The following is a 24,493-nucleotide window of genomic DNA, read 5'->3' as shown; positions in this document are numbered from 1 at the left end:
TCATAGAGTAAATGTTGTGATGTTCTGAACTTGAAAGATGGGGTAGGTATTCCCTGGGAGTAAAAAATGGAGTAAACATTCAAGAAAGAGTGAGAGGTGGCCTGAGAAAAGATGTAATAAGGTTCTAAAAATAGTTTATATGACTTCAGTGTAGGGTACAACAACAGTGCCAAGGAAAATGAAGCTGGAAAAGTTAGGGATAAGCTGATGGAAGGATGCTTACGCTATGCCCAAGAGTTTGCATTAACCCTGTGAAAAAGGAAAAGCCAAGAATGGTTTTGTACCCTGGACTTAATTTTAGAAAGATACACCATGGTAGAATGTGTGTATTTATGTGTGTGCAAAAGAACAAGCTAGCAAATAGGGAGATCAGTCAGGGGCCCCTCAAGGTTATGCAGGGAAAAGATACTAAGGATGCCTAAGCTAAGTGAGTAGAAGTAAAGTTGTAGCTGAGGAAGGGAAATTAAGAAAGTGTACAGGTGGTAAAATGAGAGGAATCTGGTGAGCAAAGAGATGGGGAGGAGTAGGTAATAGAAGTGACATTGAACTGGAAATTAAGAAAGCTTTCTAATTATGAATCTTCCACTCTCTAGCTCTGTAATCTTGAACTAGTGAATATTCTTGATGATTTCTAACCGTCAATTTCCTTTTTGTAAAATGGGAAGGCAGGACTTTATCTCTATTGTTCTTTAAGTTTCTAAAAATCAATGATTCTCTCTTAGATATCTGCATTATATAAATAGATTCAAGGGGCGAAGTAAGGTCTTCTTAGGCTCCATAATAATTATAGCTAACATTTACTCTTTATCAACTATAAGCATCATTATGAGTGTTGACTCAATTGATCCTCATCACATCCCTTTATGGTAGATGATATTATAATTCTCATTTTGCAGATGAGTAGCTGAAGCATAGAGAGGTGAAATAATCTTTTCAAATCACATCTTTTTGTTCTCTGTGTGTCTTAGTCCATTTGGGCTGCTATAACAAAATGCCAGAGACTAGGTGGCCTATAAACTACAGAAATTTATTGCTCACAGTTCTGGAGGCTGGAAGTCCAAGATCAAGGCGCCAGCACGGTCTCTGGGTTGCAGACTTGAAGTTGTGTCCTCATGTCGTGGAAGGGATGAACCAGCGCTTAGGGACCTCTTTCATAAGAGCACGCAGGCTGATCACCTTCTAAAGGTCCTACCTCTTAGTACCATCATCTTGGGCATTAGGTTTTCAACATATGAATTTTGGAGGAACACATTCAGACATTATCACTTCTCTTTTTACTCACCGTGTACTTTCCCTTAAGAAGCACTTGGACCCTACCCAACTCCTTCCTAGGTCCATTAATAGGAATATTATTACATATTAGTTAATATTTGCTATTGTAACAGATATGCTTCTAATATACCTCATTGACTTAACATAGCCTAAGTTTATTTCTTGTGCACATGAAACCAGTTAGTGTCAGGGAGTGGATCTCTCCTATATGCCGTCATTCAGGGACCCAGGCTGATGGCGGCTCTTCAAGGTCACCTTTGGCACTGACATCTATCTGAAAGGGGAAGAGAGAGAATGTCTGATAGAGTGGGAAGTTTTTATAGCCCTGGCCTTGAAGAAGTGTACCTCACTTCTGCCCACGTTCCATGTGTCACACACAAAGAGGAAAATGTAGTCTAGTTGTGTGCCCAGGAGGAAAGAAAAGGGAAGCTTCATGAACAGGTGGGCTCTCCTTTTTTAAAATTTGAAAAAATTTTTTAGGCACTCTTTTTTAAAGCTGGGATTTGAACCTAGACCAATCCTCACCCAAATCACTGTGCTATAACACCTTTTAGACTTGATTGCGCTCGTGGAATCCAGAGTAATCAAACTGTTTTGTACATAAAGCAATATGAGGATGACCTTGACTTTACAGTGAATATTATACTGTGTAGCTAAGATTTGTGACTTTATACAGATAAGAAACATATCCAAAATATGAATGTCATAAACTCCCTTCTCAGGTTCTCAATAAGTTCAGTGACTTAATGAAGTTAATTTACGTTAGTCTGAAGCAATTTAAAAAATCTGTTTTACCTCGACATTCATTTTCTGATCACTCTAATATATCGTACCCATTATAATGAAACCTAATCATTTCATAAACTCATAGAGTTTTAGAATTGAAAACCTTTAACTCTAAAACTAGCCTGATTTCTTCAATTTGCAGATGAGGAAAGACACACAAAGACCTAAATAACTTCCTCAACATTGCATTCTTCAGGGACAGAGAACTGTGCACGAGACCCCAAATAGTCCACCTTTCTTTTCACTGCTCTTTCTGCTCATTGTGTCGTTTTCCTCAAGAAGCGCTTGGGCTGCACTGCCCTCCAACCTAGGAACACTTAGACGAATATCATTAATCATAAAAGAACAGCACAACTCTTACAGTGTACAGGAATTGGGGATGTTCTGATTCTTCACATTTTTTGTGTAATTTTGGAATAAGCAGGAAATCTGCTTTTAAACCTTTGCCATTAGAAACATTAAAGAAATATAATGGACTATTTTCCCTTCTTAGTAATTTGTGATGGGGTTAGGGTCGTCGTTTGAAATGTCAGTTTTCACTCTGAGGTAAATGTAGACAGCGTGACTGTTGCATTGTGAACTTCCTGGATCCCACCTTGAAGGTGGGAACTTGTCTCTTGCTCTTAAAAGTGGGTGTAGAGAGTACTTCTGGCTGACAATTAGCTTTAGTTAATTATAATTTTAGTTTTAAAAAGAGAAATATGCTAGTCAGCACATTTTGGGGTCAAAGAACAGAGACATCCTTAAGTTACCTTAGGAAAAAAGGGGGCTCCTTGAAACCGTTTCTGTAAAATATTTCGGGAATTGAGGAAGAATTTCAGGAGGACCTCAGGGGGCAAATCGTGGGGCTACCTACTCTCCCAGCTCTTAGCTCTCCACGCCTGTGCTGAGTTCCCTCTCCTGTCTTCCTCCTCTGAGTCCTCGTCTCTCATCACTGTGAGGCATGCACAGATGTCTCCATGGGTCACCTGGCTCCTCATGCCAGATGACCTTTGGCTTAAGTGCCTCTTTCCATGTGGCAGCTCTGTGACTTTTAGTTCAAATTTCCAGAGAGATGGATTCGATTGGTCTAGTTCCTATTTTTCAGAGCAAACCTCAGAAGCAGAAGTTGCTGGACAGTATAAAGAGACCACTATTCCTTGAGGTCACCTCCCTCAACATCAGTTCTCACTGAAAATATGGAGGTAGGGGATGCTCATGCTTGAACTGAGGGGCAGTGAATCTAAAATTCTTCCAAGAGTGAATCTTCTTGTGTTATGCGTCTTTCTCTTAAACCAGACTGGAGGACATCCTCTGGTTCAGAGTTTGCTTTGTTAATAGACACTGTACTGTGATTAGATTTATTATCCTTTAGTGGTGATCTGGTTTTCCCCAATAAGTTTATTTTTTCCCTGTAAAAATGGAACAGTTTTAGAACGCAGGCTTTGTAAAAATGTCATTGGCACTTGGCTATTTCCTCCCTGATCATCCTGACTTCATAAATTATGTGAACTTTTGAAATTTCATTGAGCTATTTAAACGACCATTTCTTTAATTAGATTGCTTCAGCATAAAAGTCTAAAAATGTGCCCTATTTTCTTATTCTAATGAATTAAAGTGAGAAATTAGCTGTCTCCAAAAGTTTTTGTTTCAGCACATTTTTTACACTCAAAGTGATTTACAGCAACCTGAATCCACTAACTAGCTTGCATTTCAGATGCCTGTTGGTGCATGGAGGTGATGCTTTCTTTCTGCTTAGAAGGTGTAATGCAGACTCTCTGGGGAGCTAGTCAAGCTGGGGAAAACTATTAAATGGGAGTGTATGGAGACAAACAGAATTTCAGAATCAATGAGACAAATCAGAATACAAATAAGAACTGAAGTCTAATGGAGAGGAAACCAAGTAGGAACAAATTCACAACTTGATGCTAAATTTACTCTCTTCTGTAGCTTAAGTGTCAGATTAATTTTTTTTACATGCATCTCATGTCAACACATTTAAGTATATATATAGATTTTTTGAAATATGAAATTAGAACTTTTGTAAAATGTGGATAACTTTCCTTAACAGCCACATTTGTGTAGTTTATATATATGTGTTGCCTCATTTTGATATTCATTGAGTTAAAATAAAGAAAATTAACATTTAAGTAATGCTATACAATTTCAAAGCAGTTTCACATACATTATCTCATCCAGTCTTTGTAAGGACTCCATGGGCCGTTTTAGAGATGAGCAGGCTAATTTTTTGAAAGGGGAATGGACTCACTCAAGGGTTCACTCAAGCATAGAGTAGTTCAAGCTGGGCACGGACTGAGGTATTTCAGCTCCAAAGCTCATGTGCTTTTGAGGCTGCCAGGCATGACATGTGGGGACAGTGATGTACTTCCTGCATTCCTCTGCATCGCCTGGAATTGTTGTGTGTTGCATGTGTTTGGAGCGGCACAGAAGAGGCCTATGGGATAGTGTTTAAGATCGTGGTTTCTGGAAGCAAACAGCCTGGATTCTCAGCTCTGATTTTGTCTTTTACCAGCTAGTTTACCTTACGCAAGTCACTTATTGTTTCTCTGGCTCAGTTTCTTCATCCACAAATTGGGGATAATTATAGTTTCCTCTTCGGTGGTTGCTGTGATGATAAAATGGAATAATGCTTGGCGTACCGTGAATATTAATAAATTTTAGCAATTACTTTTATTCTATAAAGTTTTTCCAGAGTTTTCACATATAGAATGTGATATGCATAGCTTTGTGCTCTTATTAACCTAAGGTCAGCAACCACTACTCAAAGTGAGTGATTTGCATAAATATTATTCTGTGAACCCATTTTTCATACCTATATATTCATACTTGATTCACAGGTGATGAATAAAATGTGACCATGTGAACATATATAAAAACATATATGTATATCTATATTATATGTAATTATATGTATTTCTATATATATAAAATTTTAAAAAATCTATGTATGTATACAAATCTATGCATTAAATGCTATTTAATTTTCCCTTGCTATGAAGAAATTCCTTTCAGTAGTTAAAAAAGGAGTTGGAAACAAAGGTTTTGCTAAAATGCCTTACAGGACTTCATGCCGGAATATACCAGTCATAATAGCTTTGCAAAGCGTTTGGGAATCTTAAGATATGATTTAAGTGGCAATCTCTTAAGGCCGTGTTTCTGGAGCATTATAGGGCAATGATCCTATTGTTGAAACAAGAGTAATAAGCTTGGAACGCAACAATCAGAGTTGGGTGAGCTTTGGTATCCCTGTTTTCATAAGAATTAAATCTCTGTGCCTCCAGTGTCATCTCACAAAAATGTAGGAGACAACACTTTGGGTTTATGCATCACATCCAGGGAGGGAAAAAACAGCAGAATAGCAGAAAGGTGTTTTTTGTGTGTGCATGTAACTGGGGAATTGTGACATGAAGAAAATTGTTTATTTGTTCTTTTTCCATTTAAATCTTCTCCAGTTGGTCTTGAATCATTTCAGTATGATGATAACTGATTGTCTGTGAAGCCTATTTTGTTAATTTTGAAAGGCCTAATATGTGATTAGGTTAGTTTATCATGAGCTCTGTCTGAATCTGTGTAGAGAATTCCAGTAACTGCTTGCATTTTCTACAGTCTCATTAACCTTTTAAAGGAAAACTACAGGAATTAGTTTTACCTCCTTAAATTGTTTGTTTACCATTTATTAAACACATACCACATACTGAGCAGTTGACGTGAAAAATCAGTCTTTATAAGAATTTGGTTATCATAGGAAGTTAAGATACATAGCAGACAAGTAAGAAAAGTATACATATGTATACATATGCCATGCCTGAGTGAACTAAATTCTTCTAGAAGATTTGTTTCCCTGTTTTGAGGTATAGCTCACTTCACTTGGCATATTTACTAACGTATAAAAAAATTACTGAACAGTCGATATTCTGCTACCCCTGCCTTCAAACTCTGTTACCTATCCATCCATCCACTTACGTACCTATCATCTACTCTGTTTTAAAAAATTTAATTATTCCTCTCTCATTCTCCCACAAAAAGCTTTACAACTTCAGTTTTAATGAAACGAACAAAGACTGAGCATGATTTTTCATAAAAATCCCTTTCTCACCAGGAAACTCAACCTGAGTGTCTGTGTATTTTATTCATAGGCGATGAAGAGAAAGCTGGGTACAGAAGAGCCTTGTGTCTACCAGGCTTGCTCTTCCAGGGCACCTTTGTTATTTAACTCTTAACATTTACCACCATGTTCTCTGAAGGGGGACATGCTTCTCTGTCTTCCCAGTGCATCTCCCACCTTATCCTTCTCTTCATTGTACCGTATGGGCATCATTTCACCTCCTTTCTCCTCAACAAAGGAAGAAGCATACTTTCTTCACCAGATCGCTGACATACTGAACTTGGACAATGTAATTATCCAATTGTGGGATAATTCTTTATATTCTTTTGAACTATATAAATATCTAAACAACACTTTCTTTTTCACATTTATTCTGAATTGACTTAAATAAGCTAGAATGGTCCAGGTTTTGAGATATCATACTCCATGACTTATCCTCCAACTAATTCATTTGGAAAAAGACACCCTACCCAACAGTCTAGGAAGCAGTGGAAAGCACTACTGTGTGGTAGTAAAAAACAACCTCCAAATTTTAGAGGTTTGTAACAACTTAGGTTTATTTCCCACTCATAGGTCCATCGTGGTTGGTGGGGACTCTTTTCCATGTCTTTTCACTTGGGGACACAGGTGGAGGTAGTCTCTACTATTAAGAAGATAATTGGGGGATCGGCCCGGTGGCGCAGCGGTTAAGTTCGCACGTTCCGCTTCTCGGCGGCCTGGGGTTCGCTGGTTCGGATCCCGGGTGCGGACATGGCACTGCTTGGCAGCCATGCTGTGGTAGGCGTCCCACGTATAAACTAGAGGAAGATAGGCACGGATGTTAGCTCAGAGCCAGGCTTCCTCAGCAAAAAGAGGAGGACTGGCAGTAGTTAGCTAAGGGCTAATCTTCCTCCAAAAAAAAAAAGCAAAAAAAAAAAAAAAACAAAAAACAAAAACCAAAAAAGAAGATAATTGGTTGCTCCAGCTGGCGGGGAAAAATGTGGTGACATACACACTAGCTCCTAAAGTGTCCATCAGGCTGATATCCTTTGCTTCATCTCATAAGTGACTCATATTACTTTAGCTTTCATTTCATGGGCCAAAGCAAGCCACATCACCACATCTAAATCTAATGGGGTGAAGTACATACTACCATGTGTCCAGAAGGGAGAGAACCAGAAATATTTGGTGAACAGCACTACTGACAACCACAAGACTTTGTCCTCTTATTTTTCTTGTCAGGCAAAGTAGAAATGAATTTTGATATTGGCAGTGGGAAGGGGAAATCAGATGAGCATCTTCACCTGTCCATTCTTTTCCAACGTATGAAGAAATCTCCTTATAATAAAGATGGTCAAATGGCCTTCGTGCTGAAATGATGCCTCTTTTCTCAAGGGAGAGGCCAGTGGACACTCACTGTGTGCTCCTGGCTGCCTTGTACTGTGGAAGAGAACAGAGCCACCGTGAAGTTCTCCCTGAAGCTGCCTCAGCTCAGTGCTGTGCCTCACGGCATCACCATCTGAATAAGCCCTAAAAATCTCTTGTCTGTAACCTGGCTTCCACTCAAAGACTTGCAGGACTAATCTCGTCATAGCTTACATCTCTGTTTCCCTGAATCACCATCAGAAGTCCAAGCATCCTACAACATCTCTCCTCGCAGAGATGTTCATCCCCGTCCTGCTCTGTAACCCCACCTCTTCTCCTACCTCACCTCCATCCTCTGCCGTTTCCAGCCGTTGTCAGCCAACTCCCCACAGACGCTCCCACTACTCCTTCCCAGTAAACTTACTTTTCCCCTTTCTGAGATATCTACTTCATATACTCACTCTTTTTTATTCTCAAACATCACTCACATTTCAAAGAAAAGTTAGAAGAAATCAGATGAGAAACTGCCCATCTTTTCACCACCTAGTCCACTCACACCCACCTGCCTCTGTATCTACATGTCTCACCTTCACTCTTGTTAAAATGGATTAAGTGTCCACACATCAATCTGATGCCAACCCCAGGTGCCCTGAATCTCAATTCCTTTTTCCTCCTCAAGAACATTGTTTTAATTACCCATTTTCTGTCCTATATTGACAATCTCTGTCTCTACCAGACTGTTCCAGCAAGTAAGCATGCTTTTATGGCATCCATTAAAAAAACTTCCCTTGAGGGGCTGGCCCAGTGGCCAGCAGTTAAGTTTGCATGTTCCACTTTGGCAGCCCGGGGTTTGCCTGTTCGCATCCCGGGTGCAGACATATGCACCGCTCGTCAAGCCATGCTGTGGCAGGCGTCCCACATATAAATTAGAGGAAGATGGGCACGGATGTTAGCTCAGGGCCAGTCTTCCTCAGCAAAAAGAGGAGGATTGGTGGCAGATGTTAGCTCAGGGTTAATCTTCTTTCCCCCCAAAAAAACATCCCTTGACCCCATGCTTCATTCTAGCTGTTGTTCCATTTCCTTCTCTTCACTGCAAAACTCTGTGAAAGAAAGTTTTATAATTGTCTGCAGTTTTACATCCCATTCTCTATGTAACTTATTTCAATCATGCTTTTATTTTCATCATGCCACTAAAATGATTTTTACAAAGGCAAATGCTAACAATAATAATAGCTGACACCTACAGGGTGCCTACTATGAGGCAGGCAGTGTTTAGAAAGTATGTTTAACACATACTTTATATGTGCTAACACATTTAATCCCCTAACAACCCTATGAAGACGGTGCTGTTAATATCTCTCTTTTAGACATGAAAACTGCTACTCAGAGATATTAGGTAACTCGCCCAAGGTCATACAGCTGTTAGGAGGAGCTTGTATTTAAATCCAGCTACTGTGGTTTTAGCTAGCCCAAGCTTCTGTGCTCTCACTGCCATAACCCTGGTTCTTTTCCTGGTCAGGGAATCATACCACTTGTCTGTTGATTGTCATACTGTGGCAGCTGCATGTTGCTGTGATGCTGGAAGCTATGCCACCGCTATTTCAAACACCAGCAGGGTCACCCATGATGGACAGGTTTCAGCAGAGCTTCTAGACCAAGACAGACTAGGAAGAAGGACCTGGCCACACACTTGCAAAACACTTGGCCTTGAACGGCAGCAGAGCATTGTCTGATATAGCACCAGAAGGAGGGAAGATGGCATAAAAAGACCAGGCAGGGTACTGCTCTGCTGTGTACAGGGTCGCTTGGAGTCAGAATCGACTTCACGGCACCAAGAACAAACTGGTTTTGGAGTCCATGCTCTTAACCACTACGTCATATTGTCCTTTTAACTATCCTTGTCCTATTTCTGAGACAGTTATTTCTCCTCATTTATTGAAACTCTCGGCAGCCTGTGACTTAGCTGATTAATCCCTCCCTCTTGAAACATCTTCTTTCGTTTTCCATGCCTTCATCTCGTGTGCTTTTTGTCTTACCTCACTTAGTGCTGCTCATCAGTCTTTTTTCCTATTTCCTCTGCTCCAGATCTAGGTTTTGAACTGTTCTTTCTCTTCTTCTCTTCTCTACTGGCAACCTTTCCATGGTAATTTGGTTCAGTCTGTGGCTTTAAATATCACCTCTCAGCTGTGTGTATCTGCAGCCCAGATTTCTTCCCTAAGCTCTACTTCATAAATGTTGCTGCCTGATTTATATCTCCACTCCAGTGTCACATAAGGATCTCAAACTTAGCAGAGATAAAACACAACTACAGATATTCTAACCCAATTCTCCCTTTACCAAACTCTCCCAGACCTACCATGTCTACCTAAGCCATCAACTTCTAATTGCTCAGGACAAATTGAGGAGTAACCTTAATTCCCTTTTCCCTTGTAGCTCGCACTCAATCCATTAGCGAGTCAAATCAACTCTACGTGGAAATATCCCTAACCTGCTACTTCTCCCCAACTCTGCTGCTGTTGGTCTAGTCTAGGTTTCATCTTTTATCACCTGGACTCCTGCAACCTCTTCATAATTGGTCTCCCTGACTGCACTCTTGCTTTCTTCCGTCCATTCTCCAGACTAGCTTGAGTAACCTTCTAAAGCATCAATGAGGCGATACCATTTCCACCCAAAGGCTTTCCCTTGCGATGAGAATAAAATCCAGTCTCCTCACTGTGGCATACCAGCCCCTCACGATCCTCCTATATTTCTGACACATCTCCCTCGGCCTCTCAATTGTTCAACCACACTCTAGCCACACTGGCCATCTTGCTGTCTTGAGAACACACCACGCTTTTCCCCATTCCAGCATCTCATCATTTGCTGCCCCTTCTCTTTGGAACGTTCTTCTCTTCTTAGATCTTCATAATGGATGCTTCCTTCTTATCCTTCATATCATAATTCAAGTTACCTCCTCAGAGAGGTCTTCTCTGAGACTCTTGCTAAAATATGTATTCTCTCCCTGCTTAATTACTGTCAATCACATTACGCTACTGTATTTCTTTCAAGGAGCTTAAAAATCTAATATTGTCTTACTTGATCATTACTTAAGTATTTATTATTTGTTTTCCCCACAGGAATATGAGCCCTTTGAGAGCAGGGTCTATGTCCCTCTTACTCACTGTTGCATCCCCAGGGCTCAGAACCACACCTGATGTGTTGGATTGACTCAAAAGGTGGCTAAATACAGGAGAAAGCAGTATATTGACTTGAATAATATAACAAAGCATTCAATGAAATAAAACAAACCGAATCATCTTTAGCTAAGAAAATATTTTCCAGAGCACGAGAGGATAGGAATATAAGTCTGGATCTCGAGTTCTCAGCTTTTGTAGAGACAGCTTTATGTTTGAATCTAACACAGGGAAATCTCCATTTGTATCCAAAATGGCAGAAAAATCTTTGTGATTTTGGACGTGGTATTTGCTACTTGAAAGTCCTTTTGAGGATTACAAATCAAAGCTGTATGTCACACCTGAGTTTCTTGGTCTTACATGGAGGGATGAGATGGACAATATGTGTTATCTTCTCTCTCCTACAAGAAAAATCTAGACAAGATATAACTAAGTGTTACTACACAGTGGTGCCTCATCTCCAAGGGGAAGATGAATATAAACCCATGGTGTGCTGATCTCATTTATGACGGGTCGCAATATGTTTATAACATTAACTTCAGATATCCTACTTTTTCTATTTAAATTTCTGTTTTTATGTCAACTTTTATGTCAATCACATTTTAAAAATTTCTTAAAGCATAGTATTTCAGCATGTTTGATTTTTAAGCTGTTTTTATTTTTAGCAGTTGATACTTTTGCTTTATCATTTCACAGTAGGGTTAATATTTTGAAGAAGAAATGCTGAAAAAAAATAATGATGAAGGCAAACCAGAACTCTCTCATAATGTGATAAGTGAGGTCCAAAAATTTCAATCAACCAAAAAGCTCACCCTCGAGGTTCACTTACTGGGGGTTAACGAAGTGGGCAGGAGAGGCGCACAGCTTCTTAGACTGAGTTTCTAGGCTGGATATAAATCCATCCAAGTTCTGGCTGCAGTTGGGGCCATTTACTGGCAGTTGTCCCCTGAGGCAAGATCGGAAGGAATGATTTTTGGATCCTGAGATTGGCTAGAACTTTTGGGAAAATGGCGGCAACTTTGAGAATCATCCAGTTAGTTCGTTTCCAGGGAAATGGTGCAGAAGAATTCCTGAGGGGGTGTATTCCTCCCTTCTGCATTCTCACGTCCTGAAAAGAGGTTCCCTAACTGACCTTCCACTCACCCCGAGAGGAACATGACCTTTATCGAGCTCCACCCACTTTGAGACTTGGGCTCGTCTCGGCCCCTTTGCAGGGCACCTTGTCCAGGGCTTTACCTTAATTTGATTAATATTTTGAACAAAAATGTGTAAAAAATCATATGCAAATAAATATGTTTTTGATGGCACCACGTATTGCCTCTACATTTCAGAGGGTTCTAACAGCTCATTCTAATCTAGTCAGTAATTGTTCCTGCATCACCAAGCATTTACTGACAGAAATGGTCCTACCACATTTAGAAAAGAAATCAAATCTGCATTATGGAGTCAGCATCATTATACTTCTAGTTTCATGCATGGTGGATCTCTTATAGAGCTATATTTAATGTACTTCTAATTAAAAAGAGGGGCAAGTGTCCAAAGCTTTCTCAATGTTGTCTCATCTTTTGTTTTTGTTTGTGCAGCTCACCATGTTAAAACGGGCACTTGCGAGGTGGTGGCACTCCACAGATGCTGTAATAAGAACAAGATAGAAGAACGGTCACAAACAGTCAAGTGCTCCTGCTTCCCTGGGCAGGTGGCAGGCACCACACGAGCTGCTCCATCTTGTGTGGATGGTGCGACTTCTTCCATTGCTCATTACCATGGTGTGGCTGGGACTGCTTGGAACTGGAACCCCACTATAATGCTGGTGACTGGGGTCAATACTGGGAAAGCACCCTACAAATCGTGTGGTTGAGATGAGGTTATTTGGGAGGCATTTTGAAGTCTAAAATCCTTTGGAAGGAGGTCTAAGATCTTACGCAGTTTTGTTACAAAAGACATTATAATGAGGTTCCAACAAGTCCATGTGCTTCTTACTTTGATACCATGAAATATTGATTTGCCAGCTGGGGGCGGGTGTGTGTGTGGTGTAAGTTAACTGGGAGAGGAAAGATAAAAATAGAGGATTAAATAGTATGGGTTTCCAAGCCTATGGATGGTTCTTAAGAATAAAAAAATAAACATCATACATATGAGCGAATGTTTGGTCGTGGATAGAATTTACATGAAATAGTGATTATATGCATCAAAATAAATTATTCGAGGGTGCATCTAATTACAATGGGATATTAATCTTTATATGAGTTTATTTAAGTGATGTTACTATAAGTAACAATTTGTTATGCTCATATTAGCATGGTGCATGCCTTGTGATAATGGTTACTGCCCACAGTAAGAGAAAACAGTGTTAATTCTAATTCCCTCCTGATTTTCAGCCTACTTATGGGAAATATAACATTTATTCTACAATATTGAATCTAAACTGGTCATGGGCTCATTTTCTTATATGTTGATGTAAATCAGTGCATGCACCTGTCCTCATAGTTTCTTTCTAATATATTAGTTTTAATGAAGCCTATATGTTCACATGAAAAATCCTTCAATGGTACCCTATAGTTAACAATACTGTATTGTACATTTAAAAATTGGTCAAGAGAGCAGATCTCTTATTAAGTATTCTTACCATAATAAAGTAAAATTTGAAATAAAAGAAAATCCTTTAGTCAGAAAATCTAGAAAGATTCAGCTCCTTTGGACAAAAAAGGAAGCATGCCTCAAAACTCAGTCTACCCCTGGTGGGAAGAATTGGTGGCATTTTTTCCTCTTTAATTGTGGACCAGAGAATTATCAAGCCCAAATGGAAAACATTGAATTGATTTTTCTGTCTCCTGTAGCTTCAATAGTGGAACAGAAATGGTGGTGCCATATGCAGCCGTGTCTTGAGGGAGAGGAATGTAAAGTTCTTCCGGATAGGAAAGGATGGAGCTGTTCCTCTGGGAATAAAGTGAAAACAACCAGGGTAAGTGGACAGCCGTCTTGTGAAAGCAAAGCGTCTCTGAATTAACAGAGCATAGGGCCTGTGCAGTGACATCTCTAAGTGGGGATTGTGCAATGAGATAGTATAATTTTCCATAGTCCATTTTTTTCCCATCTCATTTTTTTATAGCGCATTCTTATTTCACTCAGAATAACGTCTTCTATGGATTGCCATCAACTGTCATGTTATCTAATAAACACTGTTTATTCCTTCATGAGATACTAACAGAAATGTGAAGCCCCTCAACAATGTGTATCAAATGCTGGGAAGGTGATCTCAGCCCTTATTCTTCTGATGAGTAGTAATCTGAATAAATTCTCAAAAAAAGATTTTGTGTTATATACGACTATCAAATTTTCCAACTAAAATTCTCCCATTTTTCTGGAAGTAATTATTTTGATCTCCCTGATTTCTGGAGCAATAAATAGTTTTCTAATGGTTAAGTTTGCGGTCATTGCAATGGGTCACTCAGAGGAGTTTCTGAATCTTGGGGTCAATATGAAGAGAGTCCTCTTAAGACAATGATATATTTCAGCTTGCAATGACTGACTTCCAGGGAAGCAAAAAATAGTTAGCTTTATTTTTTGATTTCCTAACTAGCTCAATGGATATTCTGGACTGGCAGAATTTAAATACTTTTCTTTGTAGAATCAGCAAATGAAAGCTTGTTTTGTTTTGCTTTTTCTCTGAGGGGAAAGCAGATTATTGACTAGAAGTGGATAATTGGGGACTAGAACAGAATATTGGTATATGGGGATTTTTACAAAAAGGCAACGAACTAGAGATGGGTTAATTTATGATATTGTTTGATAATAGGAGGTTTCTTTTAAACCTTGTCTGGACACATTCAAGAGGATTATTTTATAATTCCATCAGATATATAATTTATTCTACTGAGTAATAACTGTTCAAACATACACAGAAGTAACCAGGTTTCTAATAGCACAAATAATAACTTTACATTTTTGTCAAATGATTCATGACTTTAACTTGTTAGCTAAATGCCGGCACACCTTTCTAAAATCCACAGCGTACCTGATTAGTTAATTAGAATAGTGCTATTATTCAGTTAGTTAGCACATGATATAATCCATATTGATTTCTTAAAAACATCTTGGCAATATAAAACTTCCTTATAAACTACTTATAGCATGAAATATTTTTTTCCTAACACTATTACTTCTTAGTCCAAAATAGCATTCAAGGAAATTCACTGCAGATTTGAGATTCTAAAACAATTTTTTAAAAAATAGTGAGCTCTCTAAAACAAAATTCTATGTTTTTATTACTTCAGTGGACATGAGGAAGCTAACATTTATTGGATACTTAAAACATATGTCCTATACTGAAGAAAGCATTTCATGTGAATTAGCTCATTTAATCCTTTTCATAGTCCAGTGAAGAAGATAATATTATTATGTCGTTTTTACAGATGAGTAAACCAAAGCTTCAGAATGTTAAGTGACTTCCCAAGGTCATATAGCTAGTTATTGGGGAAGTCAGGGTTCAAACCACACAGTCTCATTCCAGAACCTAATCTCTTAACCTCTAGTTTATACTAGATAATTTCACTTATTCTTAAGTAATGGTGATGGAAGTTTCTTATAGTACTGTTCATACGAGGTAGACCTTTAAAAATATCTTTAACTTTTTGGCTCATTGAAATGAAGAGGTCACGAGCATGATCTAAATTCTCATACTAAATTGTTTTGTAAGTGTTGCTTCACTCCTTGTTGGCCTTGTTGGGTCATGTTCTCAATGGTCCAACCTTAAAATTGAGTCTCTGCTTCATAAGTTCTTTGTAATGTAATGAAACAAGCTGGATGGAGACTGAGAGCTTTGAGTAGGGAAGACCACATCCGGATCCTCTAGTTTTAGTTACAAGGTGCCATGCGACATAGAGTGGAATGCACACCCTATTGTTTTTTCATCTCTTTTGTTCTGAGAACAGCTGTTAACAGAGGACCTCAGTGACGATTATTGTAGAGAGGATTCATGCAACAGTAGGTGTTTGGATTAAATTACTTTTAAGATTCCTTCCAACTCTGAGAGTCTATAGTTCTCGTTTAAAAAGGGAAAATCATCATCATCATATATAAGAGAAGACAAGGGGGCTTAAAAGAAGGAGCTTCTTGAGTATAATCAAAGTAAATTTTTTTTTTCCTTCACAAGAGAAAATATTGCTGGTGAAAATGAAACAACTTAGACATTTTCAACTAAAGGACCATCATGGCATTCCAAAGGGCTAGGCAAAAAGATGTGCAATTATGGATGTTAGTTTGACTCACAAAACAATCTAGGTAAATTTCTCCAAGGCCATAAAAAAGCAAAGTCTCCAAATTCATCAGGTCATTATTGTTCTGCCATCTCCATGGAAATAGTGCAAAAAGTATAGGAAATAAGAAAACTTCTTGAAATAGCTCTGGCACAATGTTACTTTGCCCACAGTGGAAGTGTTGGACAGAGGTGCTTTCTGCCATAAGAAATAGCAGCAATATTATTGAGAGAAACCTGATCATTATTTTAATCACTGGTAGTATTTTCTACTTGCCAGTCTTGAATAAGCTAGCCGTGGCCCTGGGGACCTCAGCTGCCACTGAAGCCCTGATTTGGTGGGGCCCAGCCACAAACTAGAGAATCCAGAAGTTAAGCAGGAATAGGTTACAAAGTAACTGAAGAGCTGCTCTCAGCCAAAAGCCCTTTGTGTTTCTTATGCAAGATATGTTGGTCTTACGGGATTATCACTGCAAGCAAAATGGCCCGAGAAATGATTAAAATTTGCAATAATGTACATCCTCCCTTATAATTGCCCATATCCAATCTGGAGTGCTCTGGTAAGTCTAATGTTAGAAAAAAAGCAGTCAGCCAAAAACAGCAATGAGGCTTGCCTGGCCTCAGCAGAGATGTGTGGTACCTTCCAGAATTGACTACAGAGCAGGGGCTGGGTCAAGTCCTCATTTAAGACTAATTTGGAACTTACATAGTCCTTCCTACTATAAATGTGCATTATATCCTCTTCTGTCTGTGTACTAGATTCAGGAAGCTTATTGTTCTGACCCATTCCTTTTTTGTCCTACCAAGGGGAAAAGGCAAAGAGTAGAGAGTCCTTGTTGGAACATCAATATTTTACATACGTGTTCTGCAAAACCCCAAACATTTAATCTGGAGAGAAAGGATGATGCAACATTTGTTTCCGGAACTCTATTTCTCACTCTAAAGATGGAAACCTATGACTGTTTGTGACATCCATAACCACCTATTGTATTACTTTTAAGAACTCCTAAGTTAAAAAGAAAGGAAAAGTCATGAAAGCCTTTGATTTCAAACTCACTTTCAAAGATAAATAGCAAAGAATTTTTCAAAGAGTCGTTAATAAAATCATAGTCTTTCCAGTGTGAAAGAACACATAATTATATGCTAATTATCTAACACAAAAGTAGCAAGGGGAAAGGTGCTGTAAGGCTTGTAAGATTTGAGAAAAAAAATCTTTGATAACATAGTTGGAATCCTCAGAAAAAATAGACTGTGATTCATTTCTTTTAATGTTTTGATGTTCTCTCTCTGAGGAACAACTCCTAAGGGAAGTCACATTCTGCTTTTAGGATTTACAGCCCCTGGCCAATGGTATGGACTCCAACGGACATTGCAGCCCTCATGTCTTACCTAAGGAAAAATGAACTTAACTTCGTATTATACAAGATTTTATATTTTTATTAGATGCATTATCTTTAGGAATCATGAATCCCAGGTCTATTTACTTTTTATATGCTTAAGAAGAAATTTTCTGGGCAGTTTTTAACTAATTGGAATTCTTTCATCTTGGCTTATTTACTTAAAGTGTCTTACGCAGATAAGAACTCTGTAATTTTTTAATGTCCTTTCATATATAAAGGGATTTTAAGGGTAGGAATATTTTATTTCAGTGTACAATGCAATGTAAATCAACAAATATTAAGAATATCTTGTGCATAAACATTCTATAATAATGAAACTCATATTACAATCAAAGCAACAAAAGCAAATATGAAAGCATTTACTTAGCTCTTACAGTGTATTGGGTGCTCTGCTAAGAGCATTGCAGGTATTATCTTATTTAATTTCCCCAACCACATTAGGCACTAACAAAGGTACAAAGATGTATGGCATGATCCCCGCCCACCAGGAGTGTGCCCTTGAGTGGGGAAATGAATAGTTACAGCATTATTCTTTTCTTTATCCATATGTAGTCCATTGACAATAAACATTGGCATTACTGGTATATATAAGCCAAGAGCAACTTTGTTGTAATACTGGAGATGGCATAAGCCTTTAGGTCAGCTTCCTCATCCGCAAATAAATGAGAATGCTGAGCTACATTCAATTTCAAGTTCCTCTAACCAATATTTATTCTTTGGTTCCCTGTGCCAAGGACATTTCTAACTTCCTTTCCAGCTAAATTTAAATGACATTAATAACTGGCTAATCTCAGAAGATAGATAAGGATTAGGTCTTTAATCCTTTCCCGGCAAGGGAGAAAAGAAATAGCATCTTATGATGCTTTGCTGACTAAAGCCTCAAGTCATCCCCTTCCAGATGTGGATTTTATACCAAAACTCAGTGACTGTACTCTGTTGGTGGGTCTGAACGGTGTCCAGGGGTGCTATTTCAGGGCCAAGGCAGAGGAAGAACACAGCAAGAGGAAAAAGGTTCATTTCCTCCCCTTAAGGTGCTGCAATTTGTGTGAGTTCTTCAATCACCGTGCTCTCTCTTGCCTTGCAAATTTAATCTCAGACTCAGGATACTGTAGTCCTCCTTGACCAGCCATTCTTCACAGACACATTCCACATTCATTTGTCTTCATTTCACCTCAGGTCAGGCCCTAAATTGTACCCTGGTCCACAGCACAGAGTATGATGATCTTTAGGGCTGTGGTTTTCAAGTTATTTTGATGGTACCTAGAGTAAGAAATACATCTTACATTGTGATCCAGCATACACGCAACACACACACACACTCATATGCCCTTCACTAAAACTAAAGTCCTGACTTTTTGGTTTTATTAATCTCAACCTCATAAATTGATTGTATGACTGGCCAGTGTGTTACAATATGCGGTTTGAAAACCACTACTTTAGGAGGCAGTATTTGACTACTTCCTATGTCTGCTCCGTGGAAGTGATAGCCACTGCTAACTTTACAAAGATACAAACTACTGAACAGACAATTTTCAAATCAATTCCTCTGTTATATTTTAATTTTAAATATCTTTTTCAATATTTTGGGGTAAACATTTCATAAGATCTTGTAAACTATAGATTTCATGGGAAAGAATGTGTATACTGTGTATTCATTCATTCAGTAAGCATTTGCATGTCTACTATTCTCAGGTGCTGTTCTAGGTTCCACAGAGGGGGAAAAACCCAGATGGGAATTCCTGGCCTCATAGGGTCTATATTCTGATAGCGTGTACTAGTTTCCTATTGCTGCCTTACAAAATTTAATGACCTACCAGAAATTTAGTGACTTAATATAACATCCGTGAATGATCTGTAGGTCAGACAACCAGGCACAGTCGGCTGTTTCTCTGCTCTGGGCTTCACACGCCTGAAATCAAGGGGTGTGTTGCACCTTTTCACAACAGGGCTGTGTTCCTTTCTGGAGGTCCTCGGGGAGAATCTGCTTCCGATTGCACTCAGGTTATTGGTGGAATTCGCTTCCTTGTGATGTAGGAATGAGCTTCCCTCCGGTGGCTGTCCTCAGGAAGACTCTCTTACCTCCTTCAGAATGCCTGCTTTCCTTCTCACAGTGCCACCTTCGTCTTCAAACCAGGATGGCATGTAGAGTCTTTCTCATGGTTTCAATCTCCGTGCCCTGTCCCTTCCCCCATCTCTCCTCCGCTTTTAAGGGCTCAGGTGATTGCATTGGTTCCACTCAGATAATCCAAGGTGAACTCCCTATGGTGAAGGTCAGCTGATGAGCAACTTTAATGACATTGGAAAGTCCCTATACAGCAGTACTTAGAGGAGGGTGTGTATGAATAATCAGGGGACAGAAATCTTGGGGGTGCATCTTTAGGGTTCTACCTACCACCCAGGAGGAGACATAAAATAAAATAAAGGAGTAAAGTACACAGGATGTTAGATGGCGATAGGTGCGGTGGAAGACAGGAAAGCAGGGAAGAGAAAAGCAGAGTGCTGAGCAGGGGAGTTTGCATATTTGATGGAGGTCTTGACGGAGGGGAGTGGATGAGCCCCATGGCTATCTGGAGGACAAGCTTTCCAGGTAAAGTGAGGAAGAAGTGCTAAGTACCTGCGATGGGAGCTGCCCTGGGAATATCGTATTCAAGGGACTGCAACGATGCTAGTGTGGCTGGAGTGGAGTGAGCAAAGCCAGTGGGTAAATTTAGGGTTAGAAAGGTTATATGAGGCATATCATGACTGACTTAAATTTTTGGCCTGGAGGATGAGGAAGTCGCCATTAGGTGAGACAGACAGAATTGTGGAAAGAGCATGTTTTATGTTTTACATTAATATCCACTATTTGTAGGTCATTTAACTTAATGAAAAATTAAATATGGTATAACACCTTGAATTGAATATTTATGAAGAAGAGCAGGTGAAAATTTTTTACCATAGTAACAAGAAATGCAGACATTGAGTGAAATTCATATTAGAAAAGATTTTAAATCTCAACTGATATGGACATTTGGGAAAAAAAAAAGACTTAAAGAACTGTATAATTACTATAATAATAAGTGTTTTACAAAAAGATATGGACAGAAATGGATTAGTATATTGAAGGTATGCTTTTCCTCGATTCTATATTGAGCCCAAAGGTAGGTAGGACACCAAGCTATGTGTCTGGGAAGTAGCATTAATAAAAGTAACATTTTAAACCTAGTGTTTTAAATTTAAAAGCTGCTTACTGAATTAACAATAATTTAATAGGGCCAAGAGAATCTGCTTTGGAATTTGTTCAGAATTATTGGAAATTCATGCAAAGACTTTTAACAAATATGTTATCAGGGCTATATTTCCAAAACCTGGCCTGTATTTCTATAATTAAAATGAAAAATGGGCAACATCTCAATGCTTTGACATTCCTGTAAGATTTAAATGTGCCTATAGTATTTGAGCCAGGTGTTTATTTGTAGGTGTTACTCTGAATATTGTGCTTATAATCTTATAATTAATTGTGTTTGCACATTGTAATACAATATAGTTTGGACATAACAGAATTTTGTTAGGAACTGTGAGGTACATTCTTAGGCTGCTCCTTACATCCTGTGAATTAAGGGGTGAAGGCAATTTCCCTCTTGCCTGAGGTCCGAGGGCTAAAATTCTGTCAGAGATTTATTTTTAATGTTGGAGAGCTTGATATCTGTTCAGAGGGAAGTATTTCTGGGAGAGGCAACACTTGCATCCTTTTTTGGTTGTCTAGACTACCTTATTAAAAGTGGAAGAGACCTCACCAGACTTGAAGAATGGAAGGGCAAGTTCAAGGAACCCTAGCTAGTGGGGCTTCCAGGCCTTTTCCTTTTTCTGTGGTGGGTTACAGCCACGGTTAAAACATCCAGGTAATCTCCCCTGTATTCATCCCCCCATGACTCTTTCCCCCCTCTACTCCTCACACATTTTCTGTGGAATTTAAATCCCTTAATCGTTGCTTTAAAATCCAAGTTAATTTAATTTCTTTCTTTGGAGAGCAGGGTGAAGGTACAGCTGAGAAATAAAAGGTAATTTTTCCCACAGGCTCAGCATTCCAAATGCTTTATAATTGACCCTGAGCTTGTGGAGGAAAACGCAGCTGTGGCCTAATTCCCCACTCTCTCTAGGAGGAGAGTGAATCCCAGCTCCCTGCTGGACAACCCACCTCTGAAGAGTGGAGAGTTGGTGAGGTGTGCCTAATACCAAGGGCAGAGCTGAGCTTACTGTATAATGGTCAGACCTTGTCTGGGGTATTCAATAAAGATCTGGACGCCATCTTTGAGTGGGCTGGAAAAAAGAGGCTTATGTAAAGGACTGTGTGGATATTTACCTCAGAGAATAGAAGCACTGGGAGTAACGTGTTTTAAAGTATTTGAAGATATATCATGTGAAAGAATAAGACTTGTTCTGTGACTACGAGGAATACAGTTAAGGCCAAAGAATAACTATCTCGGGGTCAGCTCTAGATAAAGAGAGGTGGACAGAAATGGATTAGTATATTGAAGGTATTTTTTCCTCACTTAGATATTGAATGGGCTGTCTTGGGAAATAGGAAGTTCCTCGTTTCTGAAGGTCATCGTATTTGACTTAAAGGATGAGCAGAAGTTCAGAGTCAATTAGTTCAATTTACTACAAGCAATAAAAACCAGCTTATGCAAAGGCGTGGAGGTAGAGAAGATCCTAGCTTGCTCATGGAATTGAAGTCAGTTCATAGGGTAATTTCATGTGTGTGAGGGGGTGGGGTATCCCTGGGAGGGGAATCATGGCAGGCTGAGTTACCTCATGATGGCCTTTTAAATGCCGTGATAAAACATTTGGATGTTATTGCTAAGCAATGGTGAGCCATTGAAGAACCTCTAAGAAGGAGAGGAGAAGGGTCTGATTTACACTTTAGAAAGTCTCTTTGGCTACGATTTGTCAATTGCGGGGAATTGAAGGAAGTAGGAGGGAATGGACCTGAACTAGGATAGCAGAGTGATATAGTGGGGACATAGAGGGCTGGGAAGTAGAATCAACAGAGCTTGGTAATGAATTGAATATAAGAAGTGAGTGAAGGGGAAAATCTCGGGAAGACTCATATATTTCTGGTTTGACATATTTGATGATTTTAATTGATAAAGACATGACGAGGTGGAGATATCAAGTGGATAGGTTGATATTTAGTCCCAAAGATCAAGATAGTATCCCTGAAATAGCGTTGAAATAATTAATTAAGGAGTCTCTCTCAGAAGGAACGTGTTGAAAGAAAAGAACATTAAAGACATTTTAGCAGCTAGTGTAGAAGAAGGTACCTGCTAAGGAACATGATGTGTAGACTTCCAGGGAACCAGGGACATAAATTGATACAAGAATATGGACTTTACAGACAGATTATGTGACCTCGAAGTCTCTTTCTGAACATTGTATTTGCAAGAAATACTGGAAGTTCATGATCCATTAGCTGGATATTATTTACTCTTTCATAATCTTAAAACTTGCCTCCTAGTTGGATGATGTCATTGGTAACACATTGTAAACACTGCATAATATGCATCTATTGAAAATAGAATGCAGTGTTAGAAACATAAAAATAAGAATAAATATGAATCTCTTCAGCAGAATTAATAAATATCATTCAAGGGAATCTTGTCCATTCATTCGTTCGTTTACTCTGTAAAGATAAATTGAATGTCTGCTTTGTGGCTATGTGCCTGATACTGTGGTAGGCTTAAGGGATTCAAATTTTGAAAAATCACAACTCTTTGCTGTCAAGGAGTTCACAGTCAATTGGATAGAAAATCGGTAAATCACTGTCAGGTATAGAAATAGAAGGACAGAGGTTTGCACAGGTGCCATAGGAGCATATTGGTGGTTTAATATTGCATGGCCCATAACCCACCTAAACTCAGGCATAACAGATTTTTATGGCATCCATAGGAAAGTTATTCACTAATTTGTCTCCTTAGTATATAGTGACTAAACACAATCAAAGTATTATGTTCTGTGATGCTGAGATGGAACTGAACATTTTTCTACCTTTGCATCAGGTATTATATTAACATAAGAAAACAAAAATCCAGTAAAATGCTTTATCAACTAGACTACATTCCTGTCGATGAACTATTCAAAGAGAAAAAATCCAACACTGAATACATGTTTTTTGGATAGACTTTTAAATCATTTAAAAATTTTCTGCCAGATATAAAATAGAAGAGAACAGAGGAAAGGGTTTTGCCTCTGGGGCCATAGTAATAACTCTAAATTGAAAATAATTTAAGACTACTACCAGCAAGTGAGAATATTGGAACTTTATAACATTGAACATATTTATTAGTGCTCTAAGCTTATAGAACACTTTAAAAATCTTTAAGTAACGTATATTGCTTACAGCAAAATCCGCCATTCAATTGAAATGTGATCTAAGGTAAGACTCAAGTTGCCAAATTGAAACAAACAAAAATCTTGGTAGTTTATACTAAGCCAGGTAATTTCATTTATTAAGATGTTTAATATTGAACTTATTCACTATGAGAGTTATTTAGCTGTTGAAGGTACCTTTAGCTCCTGTGGGTCATCGTTATGATATTGGATTCCCGTGATCTGTGGTGGGATTAGCCCAGAGTCAATGAAGGGCCGTTCTGTTGAGGTTCTGCTTACTGTTGATGATTTTACCTTTTATTGCTTCCTCTTTTCTGGTGGGAAACATATTTTACCTTTTACCTTGCATCTCCTGTGCTCTTCCCAGTCCTGTTAAAAGAAAACTAGGATTGAGAGAGAGAGAGGGGCAGACTACGTAATACCAGGCAGTATAAATTCATTTTCAAAGGATGTTTGCACATAATTGAATGTAATCTCTGCTTTGCAACTTTGAAACACCCTATTCTTCAGTAGGGTGAGTAATGCTTGAGTAATTGTGAGGAGAGTTGATCTGCTCAGACTGTTTGTAGCATTCATATCCTGAGATGCTTTTATTCTATCTTGAAAGAAATAAAATTGAATATTCTCAACAGACACTTTGGCTAACAGTCAGATAAATTTAAACAGGTATCATGATTAGAAATCTCAACTTCCATCTTCAATTACAACATATGATTGATTTGTGAGGTTACTGAAGGCAAATGCCTCGCCAGACAGTCAACCATTGTTTGAGATGAAATTTCACCAATGA

The 24,493-nt window shown here is 38.7% G+C and overlaps 1 protein-coding gene across 3 annotated transcripts in view; it reads left to right on the top strand.

The window, feature by feature from the left end:
- Positions 1-24,493, top strand: part of TAFA2 (TAFA chemokine like family member 2) — a 417,594-nt gene that overhangs the window by 369,368 nt on the left and 23,733 nt on the right. For all 3 annotated transcript variants that reach the window (XM_008528145.2, XM_070621919.1, XM_070621918.1), the window contains 2 exons: positions 12,264-12,416; positions 13,518-13,642. In XM_008528145.2, coding sequence (XP_008526367.1) covers positions 12,264-12,416; positions 13,518-13,642 — 278 coding nt within the window. The remainder of the gene's footprint in view (positions 1-12,263; positions 12,417-13,517; positions 13,643-24,493) is intronic.

This window comes from Equus przewalskii, chromosome 5 (genome assembly GCF_037783145.1).
Source record: "Equus przewalskii isolate Varuska chromosome 5, EquPr2, whole genome shotgun sequence".
NCBI classification, from domain to species: domain Eukaryota; kingdom Metazoa; phylum Chordata; class Mammalia; order Perissodactyla; family Equidae; genus Equus; species Equus przewalskii.
The sequence above is the reverse complement of the archived record's forward strand: the minus strand, read 5'-3'. Positions and strand labels throughout refer to the sequence as shown.